This window comes from Pelodiscus sinensis, chromosome 9 (assembly GCF_049634645.1).
Source record: "Pelodiscus sinensis isolate JC-2024 chromosome 9, ASM4963464v1, whole genome shotgun sequence".
Lineage (NCBI taxonomy): Eukaryota > Metazoa > Chordata > Testudines > Trionychidae > Pelodiscus > Pelodiscus sinensis.
In genome coordinates, this window is record NC_134719.1 from 9561359 (window position 1) to 9583925 (window position 22567).

At 45.2% G+C, this 22567-nt stretch overlaps 1 protein-coding gene across 1 annotated transcript in view; it reads left to right on the forward strand.

Moving 5' to 3' along the window:
• Positions 1 to 22143, forward strand: part of GPX7 (glutathione peroxidase 7) — a 28787-nt gene extending 6644 nt beyond the window's left edge. The window contains exons 2-3 of the mRNA XM_006126395.4: positions 15142 to 15403; positions 19362 to 22143. Coding sequence (XP_006126457.1) covers positions 15142 to 15403; positions 19362 to 19525 — 426 coding nt within the window. The 3' untranslated portion in view covers positions 19526 to 22143. The remainder of the gene's footprint in view (positions 1 to 15141; positions 15404 to 19361) is intronic.
• Positions 22144 to 22567: the final 424 nt, after the last annotated feature.

The following is a 22567-nucleotide window of genomic DNA, read 5'->3' on the forward strand; positions in this document are numbered from 1 at the left end:
CAGACATTTTGCAGTGATTGTTGTGCTGAATATTTAGCAAAAGCTTCTTTCTCCAAAATATTAAGTAGTCATTGAAGTTTAAATCAATGTTAATTTAAAAAAATCATATTTGTATTGACAAATATTCTTCTTTAGAAATATATCATAAACAAGCAAAATAAAGTGTTTTTGCTTTCCAGGTCATCTTTCACATTTCTTCACTTACATACACCGTTCTATAAATCTTTATTTCCCTGTAGTCACCTGGAATAAGTTGTTTATCAACTATTGTATTCTGATTGCAGTAGTGGGGATTACCAATCAAATAAGTATATTGACACTAACCTATATTACAAGTTTGTTATGAGGCTTAAATCATGATCACAAAGCATTTTTATAACCTTCTTTGAAAGAAACTGTATGTAAGTGCAAAGGATTATCATAACAATGTAGTCTTTGTTGTAATTAATGCAAGCTATTGTTAATAATGATTGGTAAGAATAAGTTATTCAAGCATAATTAAACTTTCAATGATGGATTGCTGTTCAATTTTAAGACTCAAACAATTAAAAAATTGATCCTGATTAATCATGAGATCAAGTTGTGGTGACATTGAAGTGTTAATCACACTGTTGATCAATATAATACCATTTAAATATTTTGTGGTGTTTTCTACATTTTCAAATATATTTATTTCAATTGCAACACAGAATGCAAATGGATAGTGCTCACTTTATATATCATTACAAAAAAACAAAAGAAGCAGTATTTTTCAGTTCACTTCTGACAAGCACTGTTGTACAGTCTTTTTATGGTGTAAAACTTTAAAGCCACTCAGTCCTACTTCTTGTTCAGCCAATCACTAAAACATACAAGATTATTTACATTGAGGGGAAATAATGCTCCCCACTTCTGATCTTACAGTCACCTGAAAAAGAGAATAGGCATTTGCATGGTGCTGTTGTAGTCAGCACTGCAAAGAATGTATGTGCCAGATATACCAAACATTTGTATTCCCCCTTCATATTTTACTCACCATTCCAGAGGACATGCTTTCATGCTGATGATGTGTTCTCCCCAAAGCAGTACAGATCGACACACATTTATTTTGCATCTCTTGAGTCAGATGCCACCAACAGAAAGCTGATTTTCTTTTCTTGGAGGTTTGGATTCTGTAGTTTCTGCACTGGCATTAAGGATGTTAAATACCAGTTAATTTACTAGTCAAGTAGACGATAGGCACGTCTGCATTTCTCCTTTGAAATGTACAAGAGCCCTTTGAATGCATTTCAAAGCAGAAGCACCCGTGTGAGCTTCTAATCAGAGTTTGAAATCTAGATGCCTCTGCTCATTGATTGAGCCTTAATCGGGGGAGACGCTATCAGGCAGTCTAAGGCTTTATAAAGGAGTGATTCAGTGACCAGGAAGCTTGCGAACAGGGGCTGTTAACAGGGAGATACCATTCTTTAAAGAATTGCCATTCTTTAAAATCTTTTCACTACACTCCTGCCCTTCAAGGAGGCATTTAAGAACAACTGAGAAATCTCTCAGAAGGCAAGTATGGATGGTGATAGGTCTGCTGTTGTTACCTGCACAGCATGTGCCATGTTTGTCTTCCTCCCGGAAAAAAGAAGGGATTTCATCTGCACTAAGTGCAAGCTGGTCACCATTTCGGAAGAAAAAATTAGAGGACTTGAGGCCCAAGTATTGACCCTACGTTCTATCAGAGAGGATGAAGACTTCCTTGATAGAAAGCAGTATTTAATCCTGCAGGCACAGCAGGCTGAAGAGCCATCCCAGGCAGTACAGGACAAGGAAGAAAACTGGCAGCCTGTAACCTCTAGAAGAAGGCCAACTTAGGTATCCCCAATTCTTGTAGGGGTAAGTAACCGCTATCAGGCTCTCTCCACAGGCACTACGGTGAGAATGATTTGGCAGGGACCTCTCAGAAAAAATCAGAAGGGAACGCCATCTACCAAAAGGTATAGGATGCGTAGTCCTAGGGATGGGGGTTCCATGGCTACCACCCCCAAAAGAAGAAGATGGGTAGTGGTGGTCGGGGACTCCCTCCTAAGAGGGACTGAGTCATCCATCTGCCGACCAGACCTGCAATCTCGAGAAGCGAGAGTCTTCTGAAAGTGATTAAACCTTCAGATCGCTACCCCTTCCTGCTTCTCCATGTAGGAACTAACGATACAGCCAAGAATGACCTTGAGTGGGTCACAGCATATTATGTAGTGCTGGGAAGAAGGATCAAGGAATATGAAGCACAAGTGGTGTTCTCGGCCATCCTTCCGGTTGAAGGAAAAGGTCCGGGTAGGGATCATCGAATTGAGGAAGTAAATGCGTGGTTGCGCAGGTGGTGTCAGAGAGAGAGCTTTGGTTTCTTCAACCCTGGGACTCTGTTCTGGGCACAAGGATTGTTAGGAAAAGATGGGATCCACCTAACCAAGAGAGGAAAGAGCATCTTCACCGGCAGGCTTGCAAACCTAGCAAGGAGGGCTTTAAACTAGGTTCATTGGGGGATGGAGACCGAAGCCCTGAGTTAAGTGAGGAAGACGGACATCGGGAAGAATCACAAGGAGGAACGAGCCACAAAGGAGGACCCCTGATTCGGATGGAGAAGGTAGGACGATCAACTGGTTATCTAAAGTATTTGTACACAAACGCGAGAAGCCTGGGAAACAAACAGGAAGATTTGGAAGCCCTGGCCCAGTCAAAGAACTATGATTGTTTGGAATAATGGAGACTTGGTGAGATGAGCACTGTCATGGAAGGGTATAAACTCTTCAGGAAGAACAAGCGGAGGAGAAAAGGAGGAGGAGTTGCATTGTATGTAAGAGAGCAGTATAATTGCTTGGAGCTCCAGTATTTAGAGGGAGAAAAGACTGTTGAGAGTCTATGGGTTAAGTTTAGAGGTGGAAGCAACGGGGGTGATGTTGTGGTTGGTATCTGCTTTAGACCACCAGATTAGGTCGATGAGGTAGATGAGGCTTTCTTTGGACAACTGAGAGAAGCTTCCAGACTGCAGGCCCTGGTTCTCATGGGTGACTTTAATCACCCTGACATATGTTGGGAGACCAACACAGCAATACACAAACAATCCAGGAAGTTTTTGGAGAATGTTGGGGATAACTTCTTGGTACAAATGCTGAAGGAACCGACCAGGGGCCATGTGCAGTTTGACCTGCTGCTCACAAACAGGGAGGAATTAGTAGGGGAAGTAGAGGTGGGTGACAACCTGGGAAGCAGTGATCATGAAATGGTAGATTTCAGGATCCTGACCAAAGGAAGAAAGGAGAGTAGCAAAATACACACCCTGGGCTTCAGGAAAGCAGACTTTAACTCCCTCAAAGAACTGATGGGCAGGATTCCCTGGGATGCTTACATGAAGGGGAAAGGAGTCCAGGAGAGCTGGCAGTATTTTAAAGAAGCCCTATTAAAGGCACAGGAAGAAACCATCCCAATGCGCAGCAAGAAAAACAAATATAGTAGGCGACCAGATTTGCTTACCGGGGAAATCCCTTGGTGACCTTAAACACAAAAAGGAAGCTGACAAGAAGTGGAAACTTGGACAGATGACTAGGGAAGAATATAAATATATTGCTCGAGAATGCAGGGGAGTTATCAGGAAGGCGAAAGCGCAATTGGAATTGCAACTAGCAAGGGATGTGAAGGATAACAAGAAAGGTTTCTACAGGAATGTTAGCAATAAGAGGGTGATCAGAGAGGATGTGGGACCCTTACTGGATGAGAGAGGTAACCTAGTGACAGATGATGTGGGAAAAGCTGAAGTACTCAATGCTTTCTTTGCCTTTGTCTTCACGGACAAGGTCAGCTCCCAGACAAATACACTAGGCAACGCAGTATGGGAAGGAGGTGGACAGCCCTGGGTGGGGAAAGAACAATTTAGAAACTATTTAGAAAAGCTAAACATATACAAATCCATGGATCCGGATTTAATGCATCCGAGGGTACTGAGGGAGTTGGCAAATGTCATTGCGGAGCCTTTGGCCATTGTCTTGAAAACTCATGGAGATCGGGAGGGATCCCAGATGATTGGAAAAAGGCAAATGTCGTGCTCATCTTTAAAAAAAGGAAGAAGGATAATCCAGAGAACTACAGACCGGTCAGACTTACCTCAGTCCCTAGAAAAATCATGGAGGGGATCCTCAAGGAATCCATTTTGAAGCACTTGGAAGAGGGGAAAGTGATCAGGAATAGTCAACATGGATTCATGAAGGGCAAGTAGAGCCTGCCCAATCTGATTAGCTTCTGTGATGAGGTAACTGGCTCTGTGGATATGGGGAAATCAGTGGATGTTATATGCCTTGACTTTAGCAAGGCTTTTGATAAGGTCTCCCACAATATTCTTGCCAGCAAGTTAAGGGAATAATGGATTGGATAAATGGACTGTAAGATGGATAGAAAGCTGGCTAGACTGTCAGGCCCAACGGGTAGTGATCAATGGCTCGATCTCAGGTTGGTAGTCGGTTTCTAGTGGAGTGCCCTAAGGATTTGTTCTTGGACTGGTTTTGTTCAACATCTTTATTAATGACCCTCAGCAAGTTTGCAGATGACACTAAGCTAGGGGGAGAGGTAGATATGCTGGAGGGCAGGGATAAGGTCCAGAGTGACCTGGGCAGATTTAGAGGATTGGGCCAAAAGAAATCTGATGAGGTTCAACAAGGACAAGTGTAGAGTCCTGCACTTGTGACAGAAGAATCCCAAGCATTGTTACAGGCTGGGGACTGACTGGCTAAGTAGCAGTTCAGCGGAAAAGGACCTGGGGATCACAGTGTATGACAAGCTGGATATGAGTCAGCAGTGTGCCCTTGTAGCCAAGAAGGCTAATGGCATATTGGGGTACATTAGGAGGAGCATTGCCAGGAGGTCCAGAGAAGTGATTATTCCCCTTTATTTGGCTCTAATGAGTCCACATCTAGACTATTGTGTCCCGTTCTGAGCCCTCCACTATAGAAAGGATTTGGACACTGTGACGGGGCGGCGGGGATTGGGAGCCCCAACCCCGCGCCCCGCACTGGGGCGCCGGGGGAGACAGGCACCGAAACGCCGGAGCGGCTCTGCCCCGCTTGTTCGGCGGCAGCCGCCGGCGTAGGCGGGGGCAGAGCGGCAGGGATCGCAAGCCCCAACCCGGAGCCCCACGCCAGGGGGGCCGGGGGAAATCACCGCGGGGACGCCTGAGCGGCTCTAACGCGCCGTCCCAGGGACGGCGGCCCGGGCAGGCGCAGGAGTCTTTGCCCGGAGGGGCCGCCCCCACACAGGCCCGCCCCCTCCCGCAGGGCGCAGGCGCCGGCGTCCCTGAGCAGGGGCGCCGGGTTTAAAAGCCGGGCGGCCCGGGCGCCAAGGGAAGGCGGAGAAAAGGGATGGAGCCCCGGCAAGCAAGGTGCAGGGGCTCGCGCCGGACGGCAGGACATTGCATGGACCCCGACCGAGCCTCCTGGGACCCGCGTGGGTGAGTTAACCCCAAGGCTCCGTTGAACCAGACCAGGACCGGCAGACCTAAGAGGGCGGAGGTAGTAGCCCAGGACGGGGTAGGATCCCCGGGGACCGGTGCGTTGCGGCCGTAGCCCCCCCGGTCGGGCAGCGCGTCTCAGACGCACTCCCTTAGGGTCCTGGGCTGGGACCTGGAGAGGGGGTGGGTCCAGGTCCCCCTACGCCCCGGTCAGGTACCGGAGAACCGCCCGAGAGACAAAGCAGGGAAAGATAACGACCCCTCACCCCGGAGGAAGGGGCCGGGATCGTTACAGACACATTGGAGAGGGTCCAGCGGAGAATGAGCAAAATGATTAGGGGGCTGGAGCGCATGACCTATGAGGAGAGACTGAAAGATTTGGGATTGTATAGTCTACAGAAGAGAAGAGTGAGGGGGGATTTGATAGCAGCCTTCAACTTCCTGAAGGGAGGTTCCAAAGAGGATGGAGACAGGCTGTTCTCAGTAGTGATGGATGGCAGAACAAGGAGCAATGGTCTCAAGTTACAGTGGGGGAGGTCTAGGTTGGATATTAGGAAAAATTATTTCACTAGGAGGGTGGTGAAGCACTGGAATGGGTTACCTAAGGAGGTGGTGGAATCTCCATCCCTAGAGGTTTTTAAGTCTTGGATTGACAAAGCCCTGGCTGGGTTGATTTAGTTGTGATTGGTCCTGCATTGGGCAGGGGGCTGGATTTGATGACCTCCTGAGGTCTCTTCCAGCTCTATGATTCTATGTGTGGAGCCCGGAGTGAGAGGGACTTCCCGCACAGTGTGCCAGCTTTAAAATGTACAAGAATCCCCAGTGGGGGCTCTTGTGCATTTCAAAGCGGCAGTGCCTGCATGGAGCCTGGGGACAGCGGGGGACTCAGAGTGACCCGGGGCTCCATGGGTCACTGCCGCTTTGAAATGCCGCATAGAACCCAGGGTCAGCTAGGAAGTCCCCAGCTGACTCAGGCTCCAGGCTCTGATGCTTTGAAATGCTGCAAAGGCGTTTCAAAGTGGCAGCACCGCACAAAGCCCGGGATCAACTGTGTGGTGCTGCTCCTTTGAAACGCCACCACGGCATTTCAAAGCAACAGCGCCACATGGAAGTACTTGCTCTTGCCTCCCCTCTGCCCTTCCCCCCCCCCTCTGCTTTGCTGCCTATCTGATAGAGTTAAGGATGTTAAATACAGGTTAATTTACTACTCGAGGAGTAGATATGCACTTCCGGATTCCTCCTTTGAAATGTACAAGGCCCCTTGGAATGCATTTCAAAGCAGAAGCACCCGTGTGGAACCCGGAGTCAGCATTTGCTTATTGGATAGTCGACTAGTCCTTAACATCCTTAATTAGAGTGTTGCTCTTTTAAGACTTCTTACAACATGGTCTGCATCTTGTACTTCAGATTTTTGGAAGCACTTCAAAATCTTAAACATTGGGTTGAGTGTTGTAGCTATTTTTAAAAATCTCATATTGGCACCTTCTTTGTGTTTTGTCAAATCTGCTGTGAAAGTGCCCTTAAATCAAACAACTTTATGCAAGGCTATTATCCATGACTTTCATAACATGCAATATGGTAGAATATGGGTAAAACCAAACAGTGGAGACATAAAATTCTACCCCAAGGATTTCAGTTACAAATGTAACTAATACTTTTTTTTAACTAGCATCAAAAAGCTGGCAATCCTCAGCTAACTCATCAAAAAGCAAGTAGATCATGTTAATTCAGTCTATAGCTACATGTTGATACTTGGAAAATTAGCTAGATGGCACCAGAACATAATATTGTATGCCAATGAATAACAATTCCCTAGATTGTGCCTTGTCACAAATAATTCTGAATGGTTTTTAAATCAATTTTTCTTTTTGGGTTTGCTTTTTGGAGAGAAAACCAAGGGAGGATGTAGAGACCAATTTTAAATACTGTATGATGATACATACTATACTATGTATGCGCATCATTGCCTTTGGTGGGTGGAATTAGAAGTGCCCAATGGCGGGCTATAGACCAGAGGTCCCCAAACTTTTTACCTTGCACCAGAGATGCTCACGGGAGCTGAGGCTGGACTTCTGCAACCACCATGCTGGCCAATTCCACCAGCCAGCAGGGCCTCCAAAAGCACAATTGCCCTGATTTGCAATACTCTAGGGATGGCTCTGCCTTGTATGTCCCTTACCTCTGTTTCCCACCAGAAGAACATTCACAGGTGGACCTGAGTGGGCCATGGCCCATCTACTTTCCAGCCAGGCCCATTCCCCTCCAGCCTGCCCAATGAACTGCAGGGAAAGGGGGCAGAGCTTGCCCCACTCTGTCTGGGAGCTTCAGCCAAGGAGCACGGTTGGAGCTTGCTCCCTTCCACCTAGGTGCTATGGCCAGGGGGCAAGCTCTGGCTCTGGGTTTGCCCCGCTCTTCCCCAGCACTCTGGCCAGGCAGCAGGGCTGAGGCTTACCCCAATCTGCTCCAGGATTCCAGCTGGGCAGTGCGGCCAGGGCTTACCTCCCCCATCCCTTCTGTCCTGCTTCCCCTGTCCTCCTGTTCTTGCCCGCCCATCCAAAGTTAGAGACCACCATCACCCAAGTCTGCCTTTCTGGGTACACCACTGCCACCCCCTCAGAACAATGGTTGGGAGCAGGGCCACAGTGAGGGCTGGGGTCACTGCTAAGAGAGGGGCTGTGGTCGGGGCCTGAGGCTAAAGCCACAGCCAGGAATCAGAGGCCAACACTGGGAGCCAAAGCAGATTAGGGTTAGGTGGTGCTACTTCTTCACCTCCTGTGGGGCTGGTCCAGGCACTATCATGCCCTCCTGAAATATTCCTCTTCTTCCCTGGGGGGCACACACTATTGCTATAGATGTTACCTTTACAACCATTAAATGTTTTCTCACGCAAATGAATGGGGCCTCTGCTTTTGGAAGAGGAGAACTTGGTATTCCCTGCTGTGAATTTCTGAATTGTCACAATGTCCAGTATAATGGCACCCATGAATTTCTAGTGGCCAAGAATTTGTTGCACTATATTCATTAAACACACTGCAGTTCTACATTTCTCTTCAATTAGACGAAGTGTCATTGTGCTTTATGGATTGGCTATGATATTTTATAGCAGAAAGAGAGAAGGCTTTAAATGGCTTTTTAGCGCCAGATTGACAGCCCTGAACCCCTCAGCTTATAGCATGGAAGCAATAGCAAAGTATGTTCCCTCTACTCCTCCCAGGAGGTGAGATAGTATTTCTTTCATTCTCCATGGAGCCTCTGCAGAGGTGCTAGTGTTGGCAGCCATAAAACTAGGAACTGGCCTGCAAATGCTGATTCATTTAATATAGACTACATAGTTGATATTGATTTGAGCTGGAATTGAACTGACAACCCTCAGCTAACTAGATCTGTGTTTCATTAGCTATACCCTGAGCTACCCAGTTCCAACTCCCAGCCCTCGCTAGACCTAAACAAACTTGTCTTTTTTTTATAAGTTGTACAAAACACCCAGAGAACAAAACAAAACCCACCCCAACCCCAACAAGCAATACCAGCACATTTGCTCCCTAGCTAAAGCTTCAATTACCAGATTTTGCTGTAAAGCATTTTTTGTAGCCTGAAAAGGAAGGTTTATAATTGAAACATGAACTGAGGGGAAATGATCAAAAATAGGGGATGAATTGTAGGACATTATGTCATCTTTTACAGAAAACCTTCCAAAAATTGACCACTTCTAGTAGACTCTAAAAAGAGCCCTTTTCCAACTAAAATCCTGTGGGGCCAATTATCCTTTCAGTTGTGCACTGGCTGTGCCCACTGCATATAGAAGTCTCATTTCTTCTTGTCTGTTTCCTCTCATTAAACTCCACTTGTTTCCTTTTCGGACAAGAGAGTTCCTAGTCTTCCTTGACTCTAGGCAAGATGCTTAGCAAGACTAGCATTGGCCATGATTCTATACTTGCTAAGTAACAAGCTTCTCTGCTACTTGCCATCTCTCAGGGACAATGAAGGGATAACTAGGATAGATTCTGAAGGATGTCTTGTTTGGCCTAATGACAGTGAGCACAAAGATTATAAGAAGAGGACTGTTGGGGAAAAACAACTGTAAACAACCGTAATCTAGAAGCTATTATTTGTATTGCCTATGAGTCCCAGTCATTGACCAGGCACCATAGTGCTAGGTGGTGTACAGACACAAACTAAAAAAGAGAGTCTCTGCTCTTAAAAGCTTAGAGGCTACGTCTATACTGCACCTCTGTTGTGCAAAAGCTTATGCAAATGAAGCACAGATTAGCATATTGCTGCACTTCATTTGCATAATTAATTAGGGGCCGCTTTTGTGCAAGAGGCTTTTGTGCAAAAAGGAGCTGTGTAGATGGCTCCTTTTCCCACAAAAACCCCCTCTTGAGCAAAAGAGGCCCCTAATTAATTATGCAAATGAAGCATCACAATATGCTAATCTGTGCTTCATTTGCATAAACTTTTGTGCAAGGGAGGTGCAGTATAGATGTAGCCCTACAGTGATAGGCCTGAATCCAAACACTTCTGAGCTGAAGGAAATGTCAAGACTGCATCAGAACTTTATAGCTAGGACCCATCTTCAGTGATAAAAATCTGAGAAGAACCAAAGCTCCTGTCCATGCCATTTTTAGGGTGCAAGAGAGTGCTGTGCCAATCTACAACTAAGCAGTAGGGCTGAGAATAGTAGTCATTGCTGACACAATTGAGGGTGTAGGAATACCATGATTTCTGTGTTATGCCTTTTGTTCTGTGTTTGTACGGCACCTGCCATAATAGGACTGGGCTTCCTATGCACTATTGCAATGAAAATCATAACTAATAATGATGGTAGGTTACTATATGCCTGGGAACTATTTCAAGAACATCACTGAACATTCGGTTTTACAATTCTAGCTAATCAAAGAGAGGGTATGTCTACACTACAACACTATTTCAAAATAACTAGCACTATTCCAAAATAATTTAGTCCGTGTCTACACAGCAGGCAGTTATTTTGAAATACAGGCAGTCCCCGGGTTACGTACAAGATAGGGACTGTAGGTTTGTTCTTAAGTTGAATCTGTATGTAAGTCGGAACTGGCGTCCAGATTCAGCCGCTGCTGAAACTGATCAGTTTCAACAGCGGCTGAATCTGGACGCCAGTTCTGACTTACATACAGATTCAACTTAAGAACCCCAGGCATCCCCAAGTCAGTTGCTGCTGCAACTGATCAGCGGCTGATTCCAGGAAGCCCGGGGCAGGGGCTTCCTGTAGTCAGCCACTGGTCAGTGTCAGCAGCGGCTGACTTGGGGACGCCTGGGGCAGAGCAGCTGGGGTGCTGCTGGGTTGGTCCAGTAGCACCGCCGCTCCTCGGCGCTACTGGACCAACCCAGCAGCACCCAAGCTGCTCTGCCCCAGGCGTCCTGATTCAGCCGCTGCTGAAACTGACCAGCAGTGGCTGAATCAGGACGCCTGGGGCAGAGCAGCTGGGGTGCTGCCGGGTTGGTCCCGTAGCGCCCAGAGCGGCGCTACGGGACCAACCGGCAGCGCCCCAGCTGCTGTACCACAGGCGTCCGGAGCAAAGCCGCAGAGCACGGGGGCAGCGGGACAGCCCAGACGCGCCGGGCTGTCCTGCTGCCCTCGGGCTCCGCGGCTTTGCTCTGCTTTGCTCCCCCTCTCCCTGGTCTGCAGACCAGGGGGACGGGGAGCAAAGCCACGGAACAGGCGGGCAGCGGACAGCCCAGATGCGTCTGGGCTGTCCGCTGCCCGCCTGTTCCGCGGCTTTGCTCCCCGTCCCCCTGGTCTGCAGACCAGGGAGACGGGGAGCAAAGCAGAGCAAAGCCGCGGAGCACGCGGGCAGCGGACAGCCCAGACACTTTGCTCTGCTTTGCTCCCCATCCCCCTGGTCTGCAGACCAGGGGGACAGGGAGCAAAGCGGCGGAACACTCGGGCAGCGGACAGCCCAGATGCTTTGCTCTGCATGTTCCGCCGCTTTGCTCCCCGTCCCCCTGGTCTGCAGACCAGGGGGACGGGGAGCAAAGCAGAGCAAAGCCGCGGAGCACGCGGGCAGCCCAGACGCGTCTGGGCTGTCCGCTGCCCGCATGCTCCGCCGCTTTGCTTCCTCTCCCTGGTCTGCTGGAGACCAGGGAGACGGGCCCCGTTCATAACTGCGGATCCGACATAAGTCGGATCCGCATAACTCGGGGACTGCCTGTACCATCAAGCTAGAGGACTTCTTACTCTGACTCCTGTAACCCTCATTGTACAAGGAATAAGAGAAGTTGGAGGAAGAGTACTTGATTCAAAATAAATGCTATGTAGACGCTCTCTATTTCGAAATAACCTATTTCAAAATAAGATACACAATTGACATAGCTCAATTTGCTTAGCTTATTTCGAGTTAAGCCCTGAAGTGTAGACACACCCTGAATGGTAACTGCTGATATGTTACCCTCCCATGTGACTCCATAATCTTAGCATTCTCATTTCCATTCTGCCCTTTTGCACTCTGCTTTTTAGTTAGATTATAAGATTTACTAGGTATACAATCTCTTTGTTTTGGGAAATGCCATGGATATAAAATAGTTTACATGTTTTGTATATAAACTATAAACATTTTGTATGTTTGCACATATACATAATTAATAATACAAGTTATCCCTTGTCAAATGATTGTGTTCTACTTGAGAAGAGCACAAAACCCAGAGTCAGGATTCTTGGGTTCTGTTTCTAGCTCTGCTAGCTCATTTGGTCTATGAGCTTTGTCAGGTCAATTAGTAAGGTCTACTCTATGTTGCAGATCTATATTGATATAATTATGTCACGCAGGATACGTCTACACAGCAGCGTTATTTCAGAATAACTGACATTCTTCAGAAATAACATAATGCGTATCTACACTACAAGCCTTTATTTCGAAATAATGTCAAGCTGGAGGACTTCTTACTCCGACTCATTTCACGAGGAGTAAGGGGAATCGAAGGAAGAGTGCTCTTCCTTCCTTCTACTTCCTGCTACGTAGACAGCACCAAAAGCTGAAATAAGCAATTTCTACTTATGCTAATCCAGTGGTCCCCAACTTTTTGGGGCTGCTGGGCCGGGTGGGGGCAGGGGCGGGGTTGGGGCTGTGCATGTGCCGGGCGCCTGGGGCGCAAGAATGGCTCAGGCCGGCCCATGTCACTAGGCAGGTGCACATAAATGCCCCAGCGGGCGCCATGGCGCCCGTGGGCACCGCCTTGGGGACCACTGAGCTAATCAATTGATGTAGCTGAAGTCGCATAGCTTAATTCAACTTTAGCTCTGCTGTGTAGACGTACCCTCAGGGTTGTGAAAAATCTGTAGCCAAAGCAGCGTAGTTATACCAATGTAACAGGCACACAAGCACCCCCTCTAGACAGCACTATGTCAACAGGGGGCCTTCTTCTACTGCCGTAGCATATATCTACATTACAGGACAAAGTCAAATTAAGATATGCAACTTCAGTTCCATTAATTGCGTAGCTGAAGTCAAAATACCTTAACTCGGCTTTTGGTGCTATCTACATTGCAGGAGGCTGAAGGAAGAACATTCTTCCTTCAACTTCCATTACTCCTTGTGGAAGCAGGGTTACCAGCATCAACCGGAGTGCCTGTTCCCGCTTTGAATTAGCGGTCTTGAACAGCGGCAACTTCAATCTTTCTCTGCAGTGTAGACATACTCATAGCTACTTCACAGGGAAGTGAGTAAATTAAACCAATGAGAGAGCTCTCTCCAGTCAGCGTAGGAGTGTCTTTACTTCAACACTACAGCATTTTAAGTGTAGTCCTGTCCTAAGTCTATGCCTAAGACACCCATTTTCTGTTAGATAGGTCAGTATCACCTTTCCCTATCTCTCAGAGATCATGAGAAACTTGATACTTTTTGAACTCTTTGATTGAAAGATACAGGGTATATATCAGGTTTCTGAGAGGTAGCTGTGTTAGGCTATGTAGACTGCAGCTCTTTTTCGGCATATCAGAGATATCCCTGAAAAGCCATCCCACGCCCAAGGAACGCCTCTTTTCCAAAAAAATTTTTGGAAAACCGAACGTGCTCTTTCGCCATCCCTGTAAACTTTGTTTTATGAAGAAGAAGGATGTGTCGAAAGAGGAGTTTTTTACAAAATTTGGTGCCATGTAGATGCACCAAATTTAAGAAAAGCCTCTTCTGAAAGAAAAGCAGCAAAAGATATGTAAATTGCGGTTCACAATTTGAGTATCTTTTTCCAACTTTTCTTTGTAGTGTAGACACAGCCTTAGTCTATTTCAGTAAAACAAGAAGTCCAGTGGCACTTTAAAGACTAACAAATTTATTAGGATATTAGAGCATAAGCTCTCATGAGCTACTACTCACTTCGTCAGATGCTGAAGAGAAGAAAGAAAGATAGGAGTGTGACATTAGCACTAATTAAATCAGAGTAGATATGGTTCAAATCTAACAGTGATGAGAATGCAAGAGTACAATAGGTAATTTCCCATTCATGTAATGAGAGAGCCACTTCAGGTGTTTATTTAGATCTTGGTTCAGGGTGTCAAATTTGCTTATGAATTCCAGCTCAGCAGTTTTTCCTTGCAGTCTGTTTTTGAAGGTTTTCTTGCCTGAGGGCAGATTTAGTTGAGTGAGGCCACACAGGTATAAACCAAGGCCTGCAATCTTCTTTTCTACAAAATATTTGAGTTAAATCTTCTAGTTGGGAAGAAACTTCTCTTATATTGTAATTGGTGAGTTTAATTGGTTAACATTTACAGACTGGAATTTAAAGTGAAAAAGCATGTAGCATTATACATAATTAATATAATACTGTATAAGTGCAGAAATATTGTTAATAAAGGAATAAAACATCTGAAAAAACTATGGCAAAGGGCTTTAATTGCCGGCAAAGAAAACCAAAGAGGGTTGTTTTAAGCAGTGTCCACACAGCAGGAAGTTGAAGGAAGAACACTCTTCCTTTGACTTCCCTTACTCCTAATGAAATGAGGGTTACAGAAGTCAAAGTAAGAAGTCCATTATTTCAAAATTATTTCAAAGTAACGGGCTTGCTGTGTAGACACACACTTTGTTATTTTGAAATAACTTTAGTTATTTCAAAATAACGCTGCAGTGTAGACATTGCCCAAGTGAAGTTTATGTTCCATGTTATGTCAGTCAAGCTATGTTATCATGATGACCCCTTTAACATTAAGATCTATTGATCTGTGTTGACAGTGAGGAGTGCATCGGTTTGGTGTCAATACTGTGAGAGGGAGGATGTTGTTTATCTAAAACATTTAAGATGCACAATCTTAAGAACCTTTAATAAGCACAAAACAAAAACATCCTCATTTGAAGAGTCATTTTTAAAAAATGTGCTGCTGGATTGTTTATACTGTAATTAATGTTTAGAAAAACGCCAAAGATACAGGCCAGAGTTGATGCTGGGTTATCTGAAAACAGAATGAAAACACCCAGGAAATGTAGGCTGTATTATCAACCTGCATGGTACATCTAACTTCAATAAAGTGAATATTAAAAACTAAGTTTCCCTAAATCTGAAGAGTTTGAAAACAGTAGCAAGATGCTCAATAGCAGTTTCCTGAAGATTCTCAATATGGATGTTTTTATTCTGCGCAGAATGACCTGCAGTCAACCTCCTTTGTGGAAGCTTATGTCAAACCAGGTCATGCAGTGTGTTCTAATCTCTCTTTTGCTTAGGTGTCTCTGGTTGTCAATGTTGCAAGTGAGTGCGGATTTACAGACAGCCACTACAAAGCTCTACAACAGTTACAGAAACACCTTGGCCCACATCATTTTAATGTGCTGGCATTCCCATGTAATCAATTTGGGCAGCAAGAGCCAGACAGTGACAAAGAAATTGAGAGTTTTGCCCGAAAGACTTATGGTGTCTCCTTCCCTATGTTCAGCAAAACTGCAGTTACAGGTGCTGGTGCTAATGCTGCCTTCAAATATTTAATTGGTGAGTAATATCTAGAGCTGCTAGATCTAAGCAGGTAAGTTGCTGGCAGTGAATTAATCTGATCTGACAAGACTTTTATAAGGGTTATTTATAGTGCTTGTGATAGCAAATGTGTCTGTTAGGGTCATTTAAAAAAATGCCTTTGTGAAATAATCATATCTAACGCCTATCCAAATACAGATTCAGAAGATCTAGAAATACAAGTTCTGTGTACTTGAGAGTGTAGTAAATTCCCTCTCTACCTGATCACAGCATCATGACCCTGGACAGTTGTTCCCAGTTCTCGTTTCTCCACGTAGCAAACTTTCCACCAAAACATCTATGGCATGACACCTCAGGCATGTGCAGTTTCTTGCACAAGAACTGTTTTGTGGAAGAGTTCTTGCGCAAAAAGTCTTCCACAAGAGTGTGTCTACACTGGCATGTACTTTTGCACAAGAGATGTGCTTTTGTGCAAGAGCATCTATGGCAGTGTGGATGCTCTCTTGCACGAGAAAGCTCTGATGGCCATTTTAGCCATAGGGGTTTCTTGCGCAAGAAATTCATGTTGCCTGTCTACACTGCCCTCTTGCGCAGGAGCTCTTGCGCAAGAGGGTTTTCCTCATGGGGAGAGGAATAACTCTTCTGGAAGAAGCCCTGTTTTCCAACGCTGTACTGTAAATTTACTTGCACAAGAACGTGCGTGCAGTGTAGACACCTGGCAAATTTTTGTGCGAGAACAGCTGTTCTTGCGCAAGAAGCCCCCAGTGTAGATGTAGCCCTAGAGTTTAAGGCCAGAGGGGACAACCAGAGCTTCAAGTATGACCTATATAAACAATTAGAAGTCCTGTGGCACTGTATAGATTAACAGATTTATTGGAGCATAAGCTTTTGTGGGCAAAACCCACTTTGTCAGATGCACGTAAGAGAAATTCCAGAGGCAGGTATAAATATACAGGCATATGAAAAGAATGGAGTACCAATCAAGAGGAAGGCCAGAGATAATGTCAATACAGTATGACCTATATATCACAGGCCACCAACACCATCCAGCACCTACAAACTAAACCCACAACCAAAATTAGACCAGTGTATTACAACCCACTGGAGACTAGACTATTCTCTGCCACAGGCAGAAAATAAGAAGGACCAAGGTACACCAGTGTCTGAGGCCCCTGCAATGACAAGGGCATGACTGAGATCTACCCAGATAATCTTGGCAACTGACCCACATCCACATGCTGCAGATGAAGACAAAAAGCCACCTAGGCAGAGGTGAAAATAAGCCAATTCATCCCATTATGCTGCACCAGCAACAAAGTGGCCAGAAAGGTGTATTGAAAAGACACCCACCCATCCCCCAGGCCCTCCACAGAGCTGCCTCTCTTCCAGTTCCATTTATACAGCAGCAGCCCCACAGGAGAACAGGGCTGGGTGGAGGGTACCTGGAAGTGGGGAAAGGAGCGGGGAGGGGAAATGAGTAGGGAGGGGAAAGGAGCAGAACTCACATCTCTGTTCTTGGGCAGGACTACGGCTGTACAGATGGACCTGGAGGACAGGCGGCTCAATGGAAGGGCAGGAGGCAAGGCAGGGGCTTCTCTTCCTTTCTTCACGGGCATAGGCAGTTAGGAAAGCGGAAGAAGTGCCAACAGTTCTTCTGGGTTTTGTACCAATCTAGTCCCTCCTCTCCCCAGGTAACGTGGGATAGGGATGGGTAGGGAAGAGCCAGACTGGGAGGAGGGGCAAGTGACATGGGAGGGTCACATGCCCCCTCATAGCTGGTGTGCCCCTCCTGTACTGATAAGAAATTTATGTTGCTTTCACACTTGCTCCAAGGTCACTTCACACTCTTCCTCCTCTGGTTCACCAAGTGGGATTGCTACCACTTGTATACCACATGCAGATTGCATATCCTGTCCTTCCCAGTAGTCTACATACAGCATAAGGCTGTTATAGGTGGTATATTCACTGCTGCACAATGAAAGGACAGTTACCAGAATAAGCCTGTCAGTACACTGTGACGGGACAGTCACCTCTCATGAGTGCCTCCTGTTGGTTGAGTGCAAATCTAGACGCTCTCTCTTTGCACCCAGTCCCCTGTCAGCTGGGAACCTCACTGGGTCCCAGTCAGCTGGGTGGGTGTGTTTTAAGGGGTCCAGCTCTCCAGTCAGGTCATACACAGTCAGTATGCATGGACAAAAATCCTTCCAGGGTCAGAGGTCCAAACTAGCCCCATGTCCTTGTTAAAATCTTTAGCCCAGTCTCTTTGCCCAGTCCTCATCCTCTTCCAAGATGGCTTCAAGATCAAGCCTGCACTGGTATAGAGCTGTGCCCTTTCTCCCTGGAGACTCTTTGCCTTATCAGTTCTTATTGCACTAGTTCTCCAGCAAAGTCATTCTTTCAACTCCAGCTTCCTTCCAGAGGGCAGGGAGTAACAAAGTTCAACTATAATTGGCCCTCTGCAGGCTTTTCAGCCCCATACCTAAGCCTTTTAAATTCCAGCCCTGGCACTGAGCTACTAAGCCGCTTCTCAGGGGTTTGGCCACTTTGCCAGTAGCAAGACTCAGGCCTGTCCACTACTCCAGGTCCCAACTCAGGCACACTACAAATAGCAGCTATATGCTGCTTCCTTTAATAGATGCTGCTGCTATTCTCTGGGCCATTTCCAATATGGTCCCTTCCTCTTCACCTTTACCTCAGGGCTGAAGTTCTCTACTCTTCTCCTACCTTACCAAATGCCATTTCTACCACAAACCACCTTCTGTTTCTCTCATGCGCTCCAGCAAGGAGCACCCTTCCTTACTGCTCTAGTCCCAGTCCAGAAAAGCACTGCACAGCCCCTGCAACTCCTTTTATTTGAGCTGGCTATGCTCTGATTAGCTGCTTCCCTGCAGCCTTCTAGTCAGACATGGAGGATTAACCCTGACTGCTCTTTTTCTGGGCTAGGTGGAAAGACCACCCCAGTGGGGGGCTCAAAGGGACTGGTATACCCTGTCACCTCACCTTGGCAATCTGTCTGATGCTTTGGAGATTTGGCCCAGACTTGGCAAGAAATGTAAACTTGCCCAAGATGAAGCATGCATAGCTCTGGATCTGCACTCCTCCTATCTTATTACCTCATATTTATGGGCAGAAACTCCTGCCCTTAATCTAAAGTGCATTCCGGAGCTTTTCCATTTCGTAGAATAGAATCATAGAGGTTAGAACTATGGAAAAACCTATTAGGTCATTCACATCTACACTGTGGAGCTATTTCAGGATACCGGAAGTATCCCGAAATAACTATTCCACATCTTTGAGCAAGCCCATTATTTCGAAATATAATGGGCTTGCTATTCCATCATCCCTGTAAACTTTGTTCCATGAGGAGTAAGGGATGTTTCAGAATAGCGCTCTATTTCAAAATTCAGCCCTGTGTGGACAGTGCCAAATTTTGAAATAAGCTACACAATTTGCGTAGCTCAAATTGCATGCTTATTTCCAGTTCTGGGTGCAGTGTAGATGCACTCTCTGGGAACAATATAACCTCCAACTACTGAGGGTTAGGAAGAAACTGCGTTTAGGGGTAGGTTATTCCACTATTTTCTACTGCAGAGTTTCTGGAAGCATTCCTCTGAAGCATCTGGTAATGGCAACTATCAGAAATAGCTTAGTGAACTAGATGAACCCGTAGTCTACTCTAATATGGCTGTTCCTAAACCTATCTTCCTGCCAGTGCATGATTGTTCCAAATAATATATTTTCTGTTGCTTTCTCCTGTCTATATGTCTTAAGTGATTGAACTTCTACTAGAAACCATGGTAGACTATTCCAAAGTTTAATACATCTCCTCAGAAAATCCTTCCTACTATTCAACTTTATAGTTTTCCCCCTCAATTTCATGTGCTTTCTTTTCTTAAGATGCTGATCAACATATCATACTCAAATGTCAGTAATTGGTTAATGTAGTTTTCTATCTGTATTTTCCTTTCCTACATAGAATCCACAGGAGAAGAACCAACCTGGAACTTCTGGAAATACCTGGTAGCTCCTAATGGGAAAGCAGTAAAGGCTTGGGACTCTACTGTTACTGTTGAAGAAATTAAACCTTACATTACTGAGCTTGTGAGGAAAATCATCCTGAAGAAGAAAGATGAACTGTAATTTTCAAAAGTCCCATCATGTCTATTATACCTTGATTGATAATTAGGACTGTAATTTAACTGTTTGCATTCCAAAAGAGGAAAGAGAGGGACAGGAAATCATAACAACCAATTGAAGTTTAAACACGGGAAACAATAACCCAATGTGGTAAAAGGGGATTTAACTTAAACTTCTGCTATCGTTCTAAAGCAGGGGTGGGGAATAATTTTTGAAGGGGGGCCACTTCACAAATTTTGGAAGTAGTTGTGGATTGCCCCAGAAGGGGTGGGGTCTTGCACTTCAAAGCAAGGTAGGAGAAAAAAGGCCCAGCAACCTGAACCAAGCAAAGCACTGATTAAAAAGTCTATTTCAGGGGTTTTCAAACTGGAGGTCGTGACCCCTCAAGGGGTCGCAAGGTTTCTCCATGACAGGTCAGGAGCTGGCAGCCTCCATCCCCAAACCCCAGTAAATATTTGTTTTAATTTACAAAGGGGGTCACACACAGAATTGCTGTGTGAAAGGGGTCACCAATACAAAAGTTGGAGATCCATAGGTCTGTGCCTTCTGAGGCAACGACCAGCAATAAGTTCTCTGGGGATTTTGAAGAAAGTGGGGGACAAATGCTGAGCATATGTATATGCTTGTTGGTGGGGAAGATGTCAGGACCAAATGCATCTCTGGTACAACTTCAATAGAGTTTGCGGAGTTACATTCAGGATCAATTAGACCCAAGGTCTACAAGATACTTGTACATATTTTTATGGCTCAATAGGGATAGGACAGGAGGCAATGCAAGCCTCTGAAATTTAGATGAATTATAATCAAATCTGAAATATTGTTTTCCCCACACCCAAAAAAGAGTATGAATACTAGTTTCCATGCAGAGACCTTTTAACTACACACTGGTTTCTACTACCCTCTTCCTGCAGCAGACTGCTCCAAACCAACTTGACATCAACTTAGTCTTCATCCATAAACCTCATTTCTATCAGTCAATGGTCGAGCCATACATCTGAGAATCGGGAGACAAAAACCCCTAGAATAAATTTACATTGAACAACAAGCAAGGCAACAAATAAAATCTGTACAAGAAAACCAGCCCAACCCATTTTGAGCAATGGCACGTCCTAAACCAAGTGTTTCAGTCTATAGAAGTTAAAGGTATAAGAGAGGAAAACACAGAAAGAAAAATTTGCCCTTTGTAACAACTGCTTCTATTTAAATAGCAGTTGAAAGGACTTGCGCCAACCCAGCTCCCAGGCAACGAGCTAGTGGCAGGGCTGAAACTGGGAGCCCTTTCAACTGCTTCTATTTAAAGGGCTCACACCTTTCCCACGACTGCTAATGTATTGCTTGGCAGCCACGGAGAAGGCACAAACCCTTTAAATAGAAGTAGTTGAAAGGATTCGCACTTTCCTGGCTCCCAAGCAGTGTGTTAGAGGGAGGGGCTAGGAGCTGCCACGTGAGCTGGATGAAAGAGCTAGGTGGGCCAGATCCAGCCCGCTGAGGGGCTCTTGCGAAGCACTGTTCGAAAGTGACTGAACTGAATTTGTGACTTGGAAAACAAATCTGCAGCCATTTATTTTACTATCTCAGGGTATGTCTACACTACTCTCCTAGTTCGAACTAGGAGGGTAATGTAGGCATACCGCACTTGCAAATGAAGCCCCGGATTTGAATTTCCTGGGCTTCATTTGCATAATCCCCGCTCGTTCGAACCCTGTGCCTCATTCCCGAGGAGTAATGGTAGTTCAAACTAGGAAGCCTAGTTCGAACTACCTAGTTCGTGCCGCGTGTAGCCGCGCGGCACAGGGTTCGAACGAGCGGGGATTTAAAAATGGCGGAGCCTCGCTTATGCAAATGAAGCCCAGGAAATTCAAATCCCGGGCTTCATTTGCAAGTGCGGTATGGCTACATTACCCCGCTAGTTCGAACTAGCGGGGTAGTGTAGACATACCCTCATATTATTGATGGTATTATGCAGAGCCAGTTGGTATCCCTCTAAGCAACCAGATTCAGTTCAGCTAGACTTTCCTTAGAGATACCTTACTAACAACTGCAGTTCACCTGTCAGGATTCTGACCAAGAATTTAATTTAAAAATGCAACACAAAGTAGAAGAAGGCACTTGGTGTAATTTGGACACAGTTGTAAGAGGCAGGCAAAAATAAGTTTCCTCAAAGCAGGCACATTTTAAATTATATCTGTCTGCTTAGTTATAAAGGAGAGGCACTTTTTCTGTGTGTGACATGATTAACTGTGGGGAGAAGGGCATGTGGAGGCCACATCTATAGCACTGAAATGACAGACAAACTTCCTTATAAAAAGATTCTCCATAAATTGTGTGAACTGTCTTTATATTCTTTTTTTAAAAGGTTGTGGAGTGACATTAATATAGTCTGTGTAATTTAATTTGAACATTGAGCCATATTCTTCACTGGGTAAATGCAATTAACACCATTAAAATCAATGAGCTACGGTGATTTATCCCAGATGAGAATCTAGTCCTGTTGTCGGGTTTATTTTTCAAAAGAATTGTATTGTGCTTCATATTTTGCATTTCTGGAGAAAGAACAGTACTCATTTTGAATCAGAGTTAAGGTGGTTGTGTTTTGAAATCTGCACCAAACAAATTATTTGTTTATTTCTTGGGCAATGTAAGATTAATTATGTCTTTGATTATTTGTTTTTCAGTGCTTCATTTTGATAAATGATGTGATAGCCAAATCCTCAAATATCACTGAACTTTAATTATTTTTTAACTGTAGTCCAATGAAAGACAGTAATTTTTAAATTTTTTAAAAAATGGGGTAGAATAGATTAAATTAATGGAATCAGTGGTACTGTGTAGGCTTAATGACTTATGCAGAGCCCTGCCTCATTCAAAGCACACCTTAGATGTTACACACATTTTACATAGATAAATTAGCCAAACATGCCTAGCACAGGCTACCTTCTCTCCAAAGAGTAGAGAAAAATGCTCAGAGAGATAGATACTTGTCAGAAAAAGGACTAGAATTCATATAGTTATGACACTAACACTTGCTTCATTAGGGCACAGTGG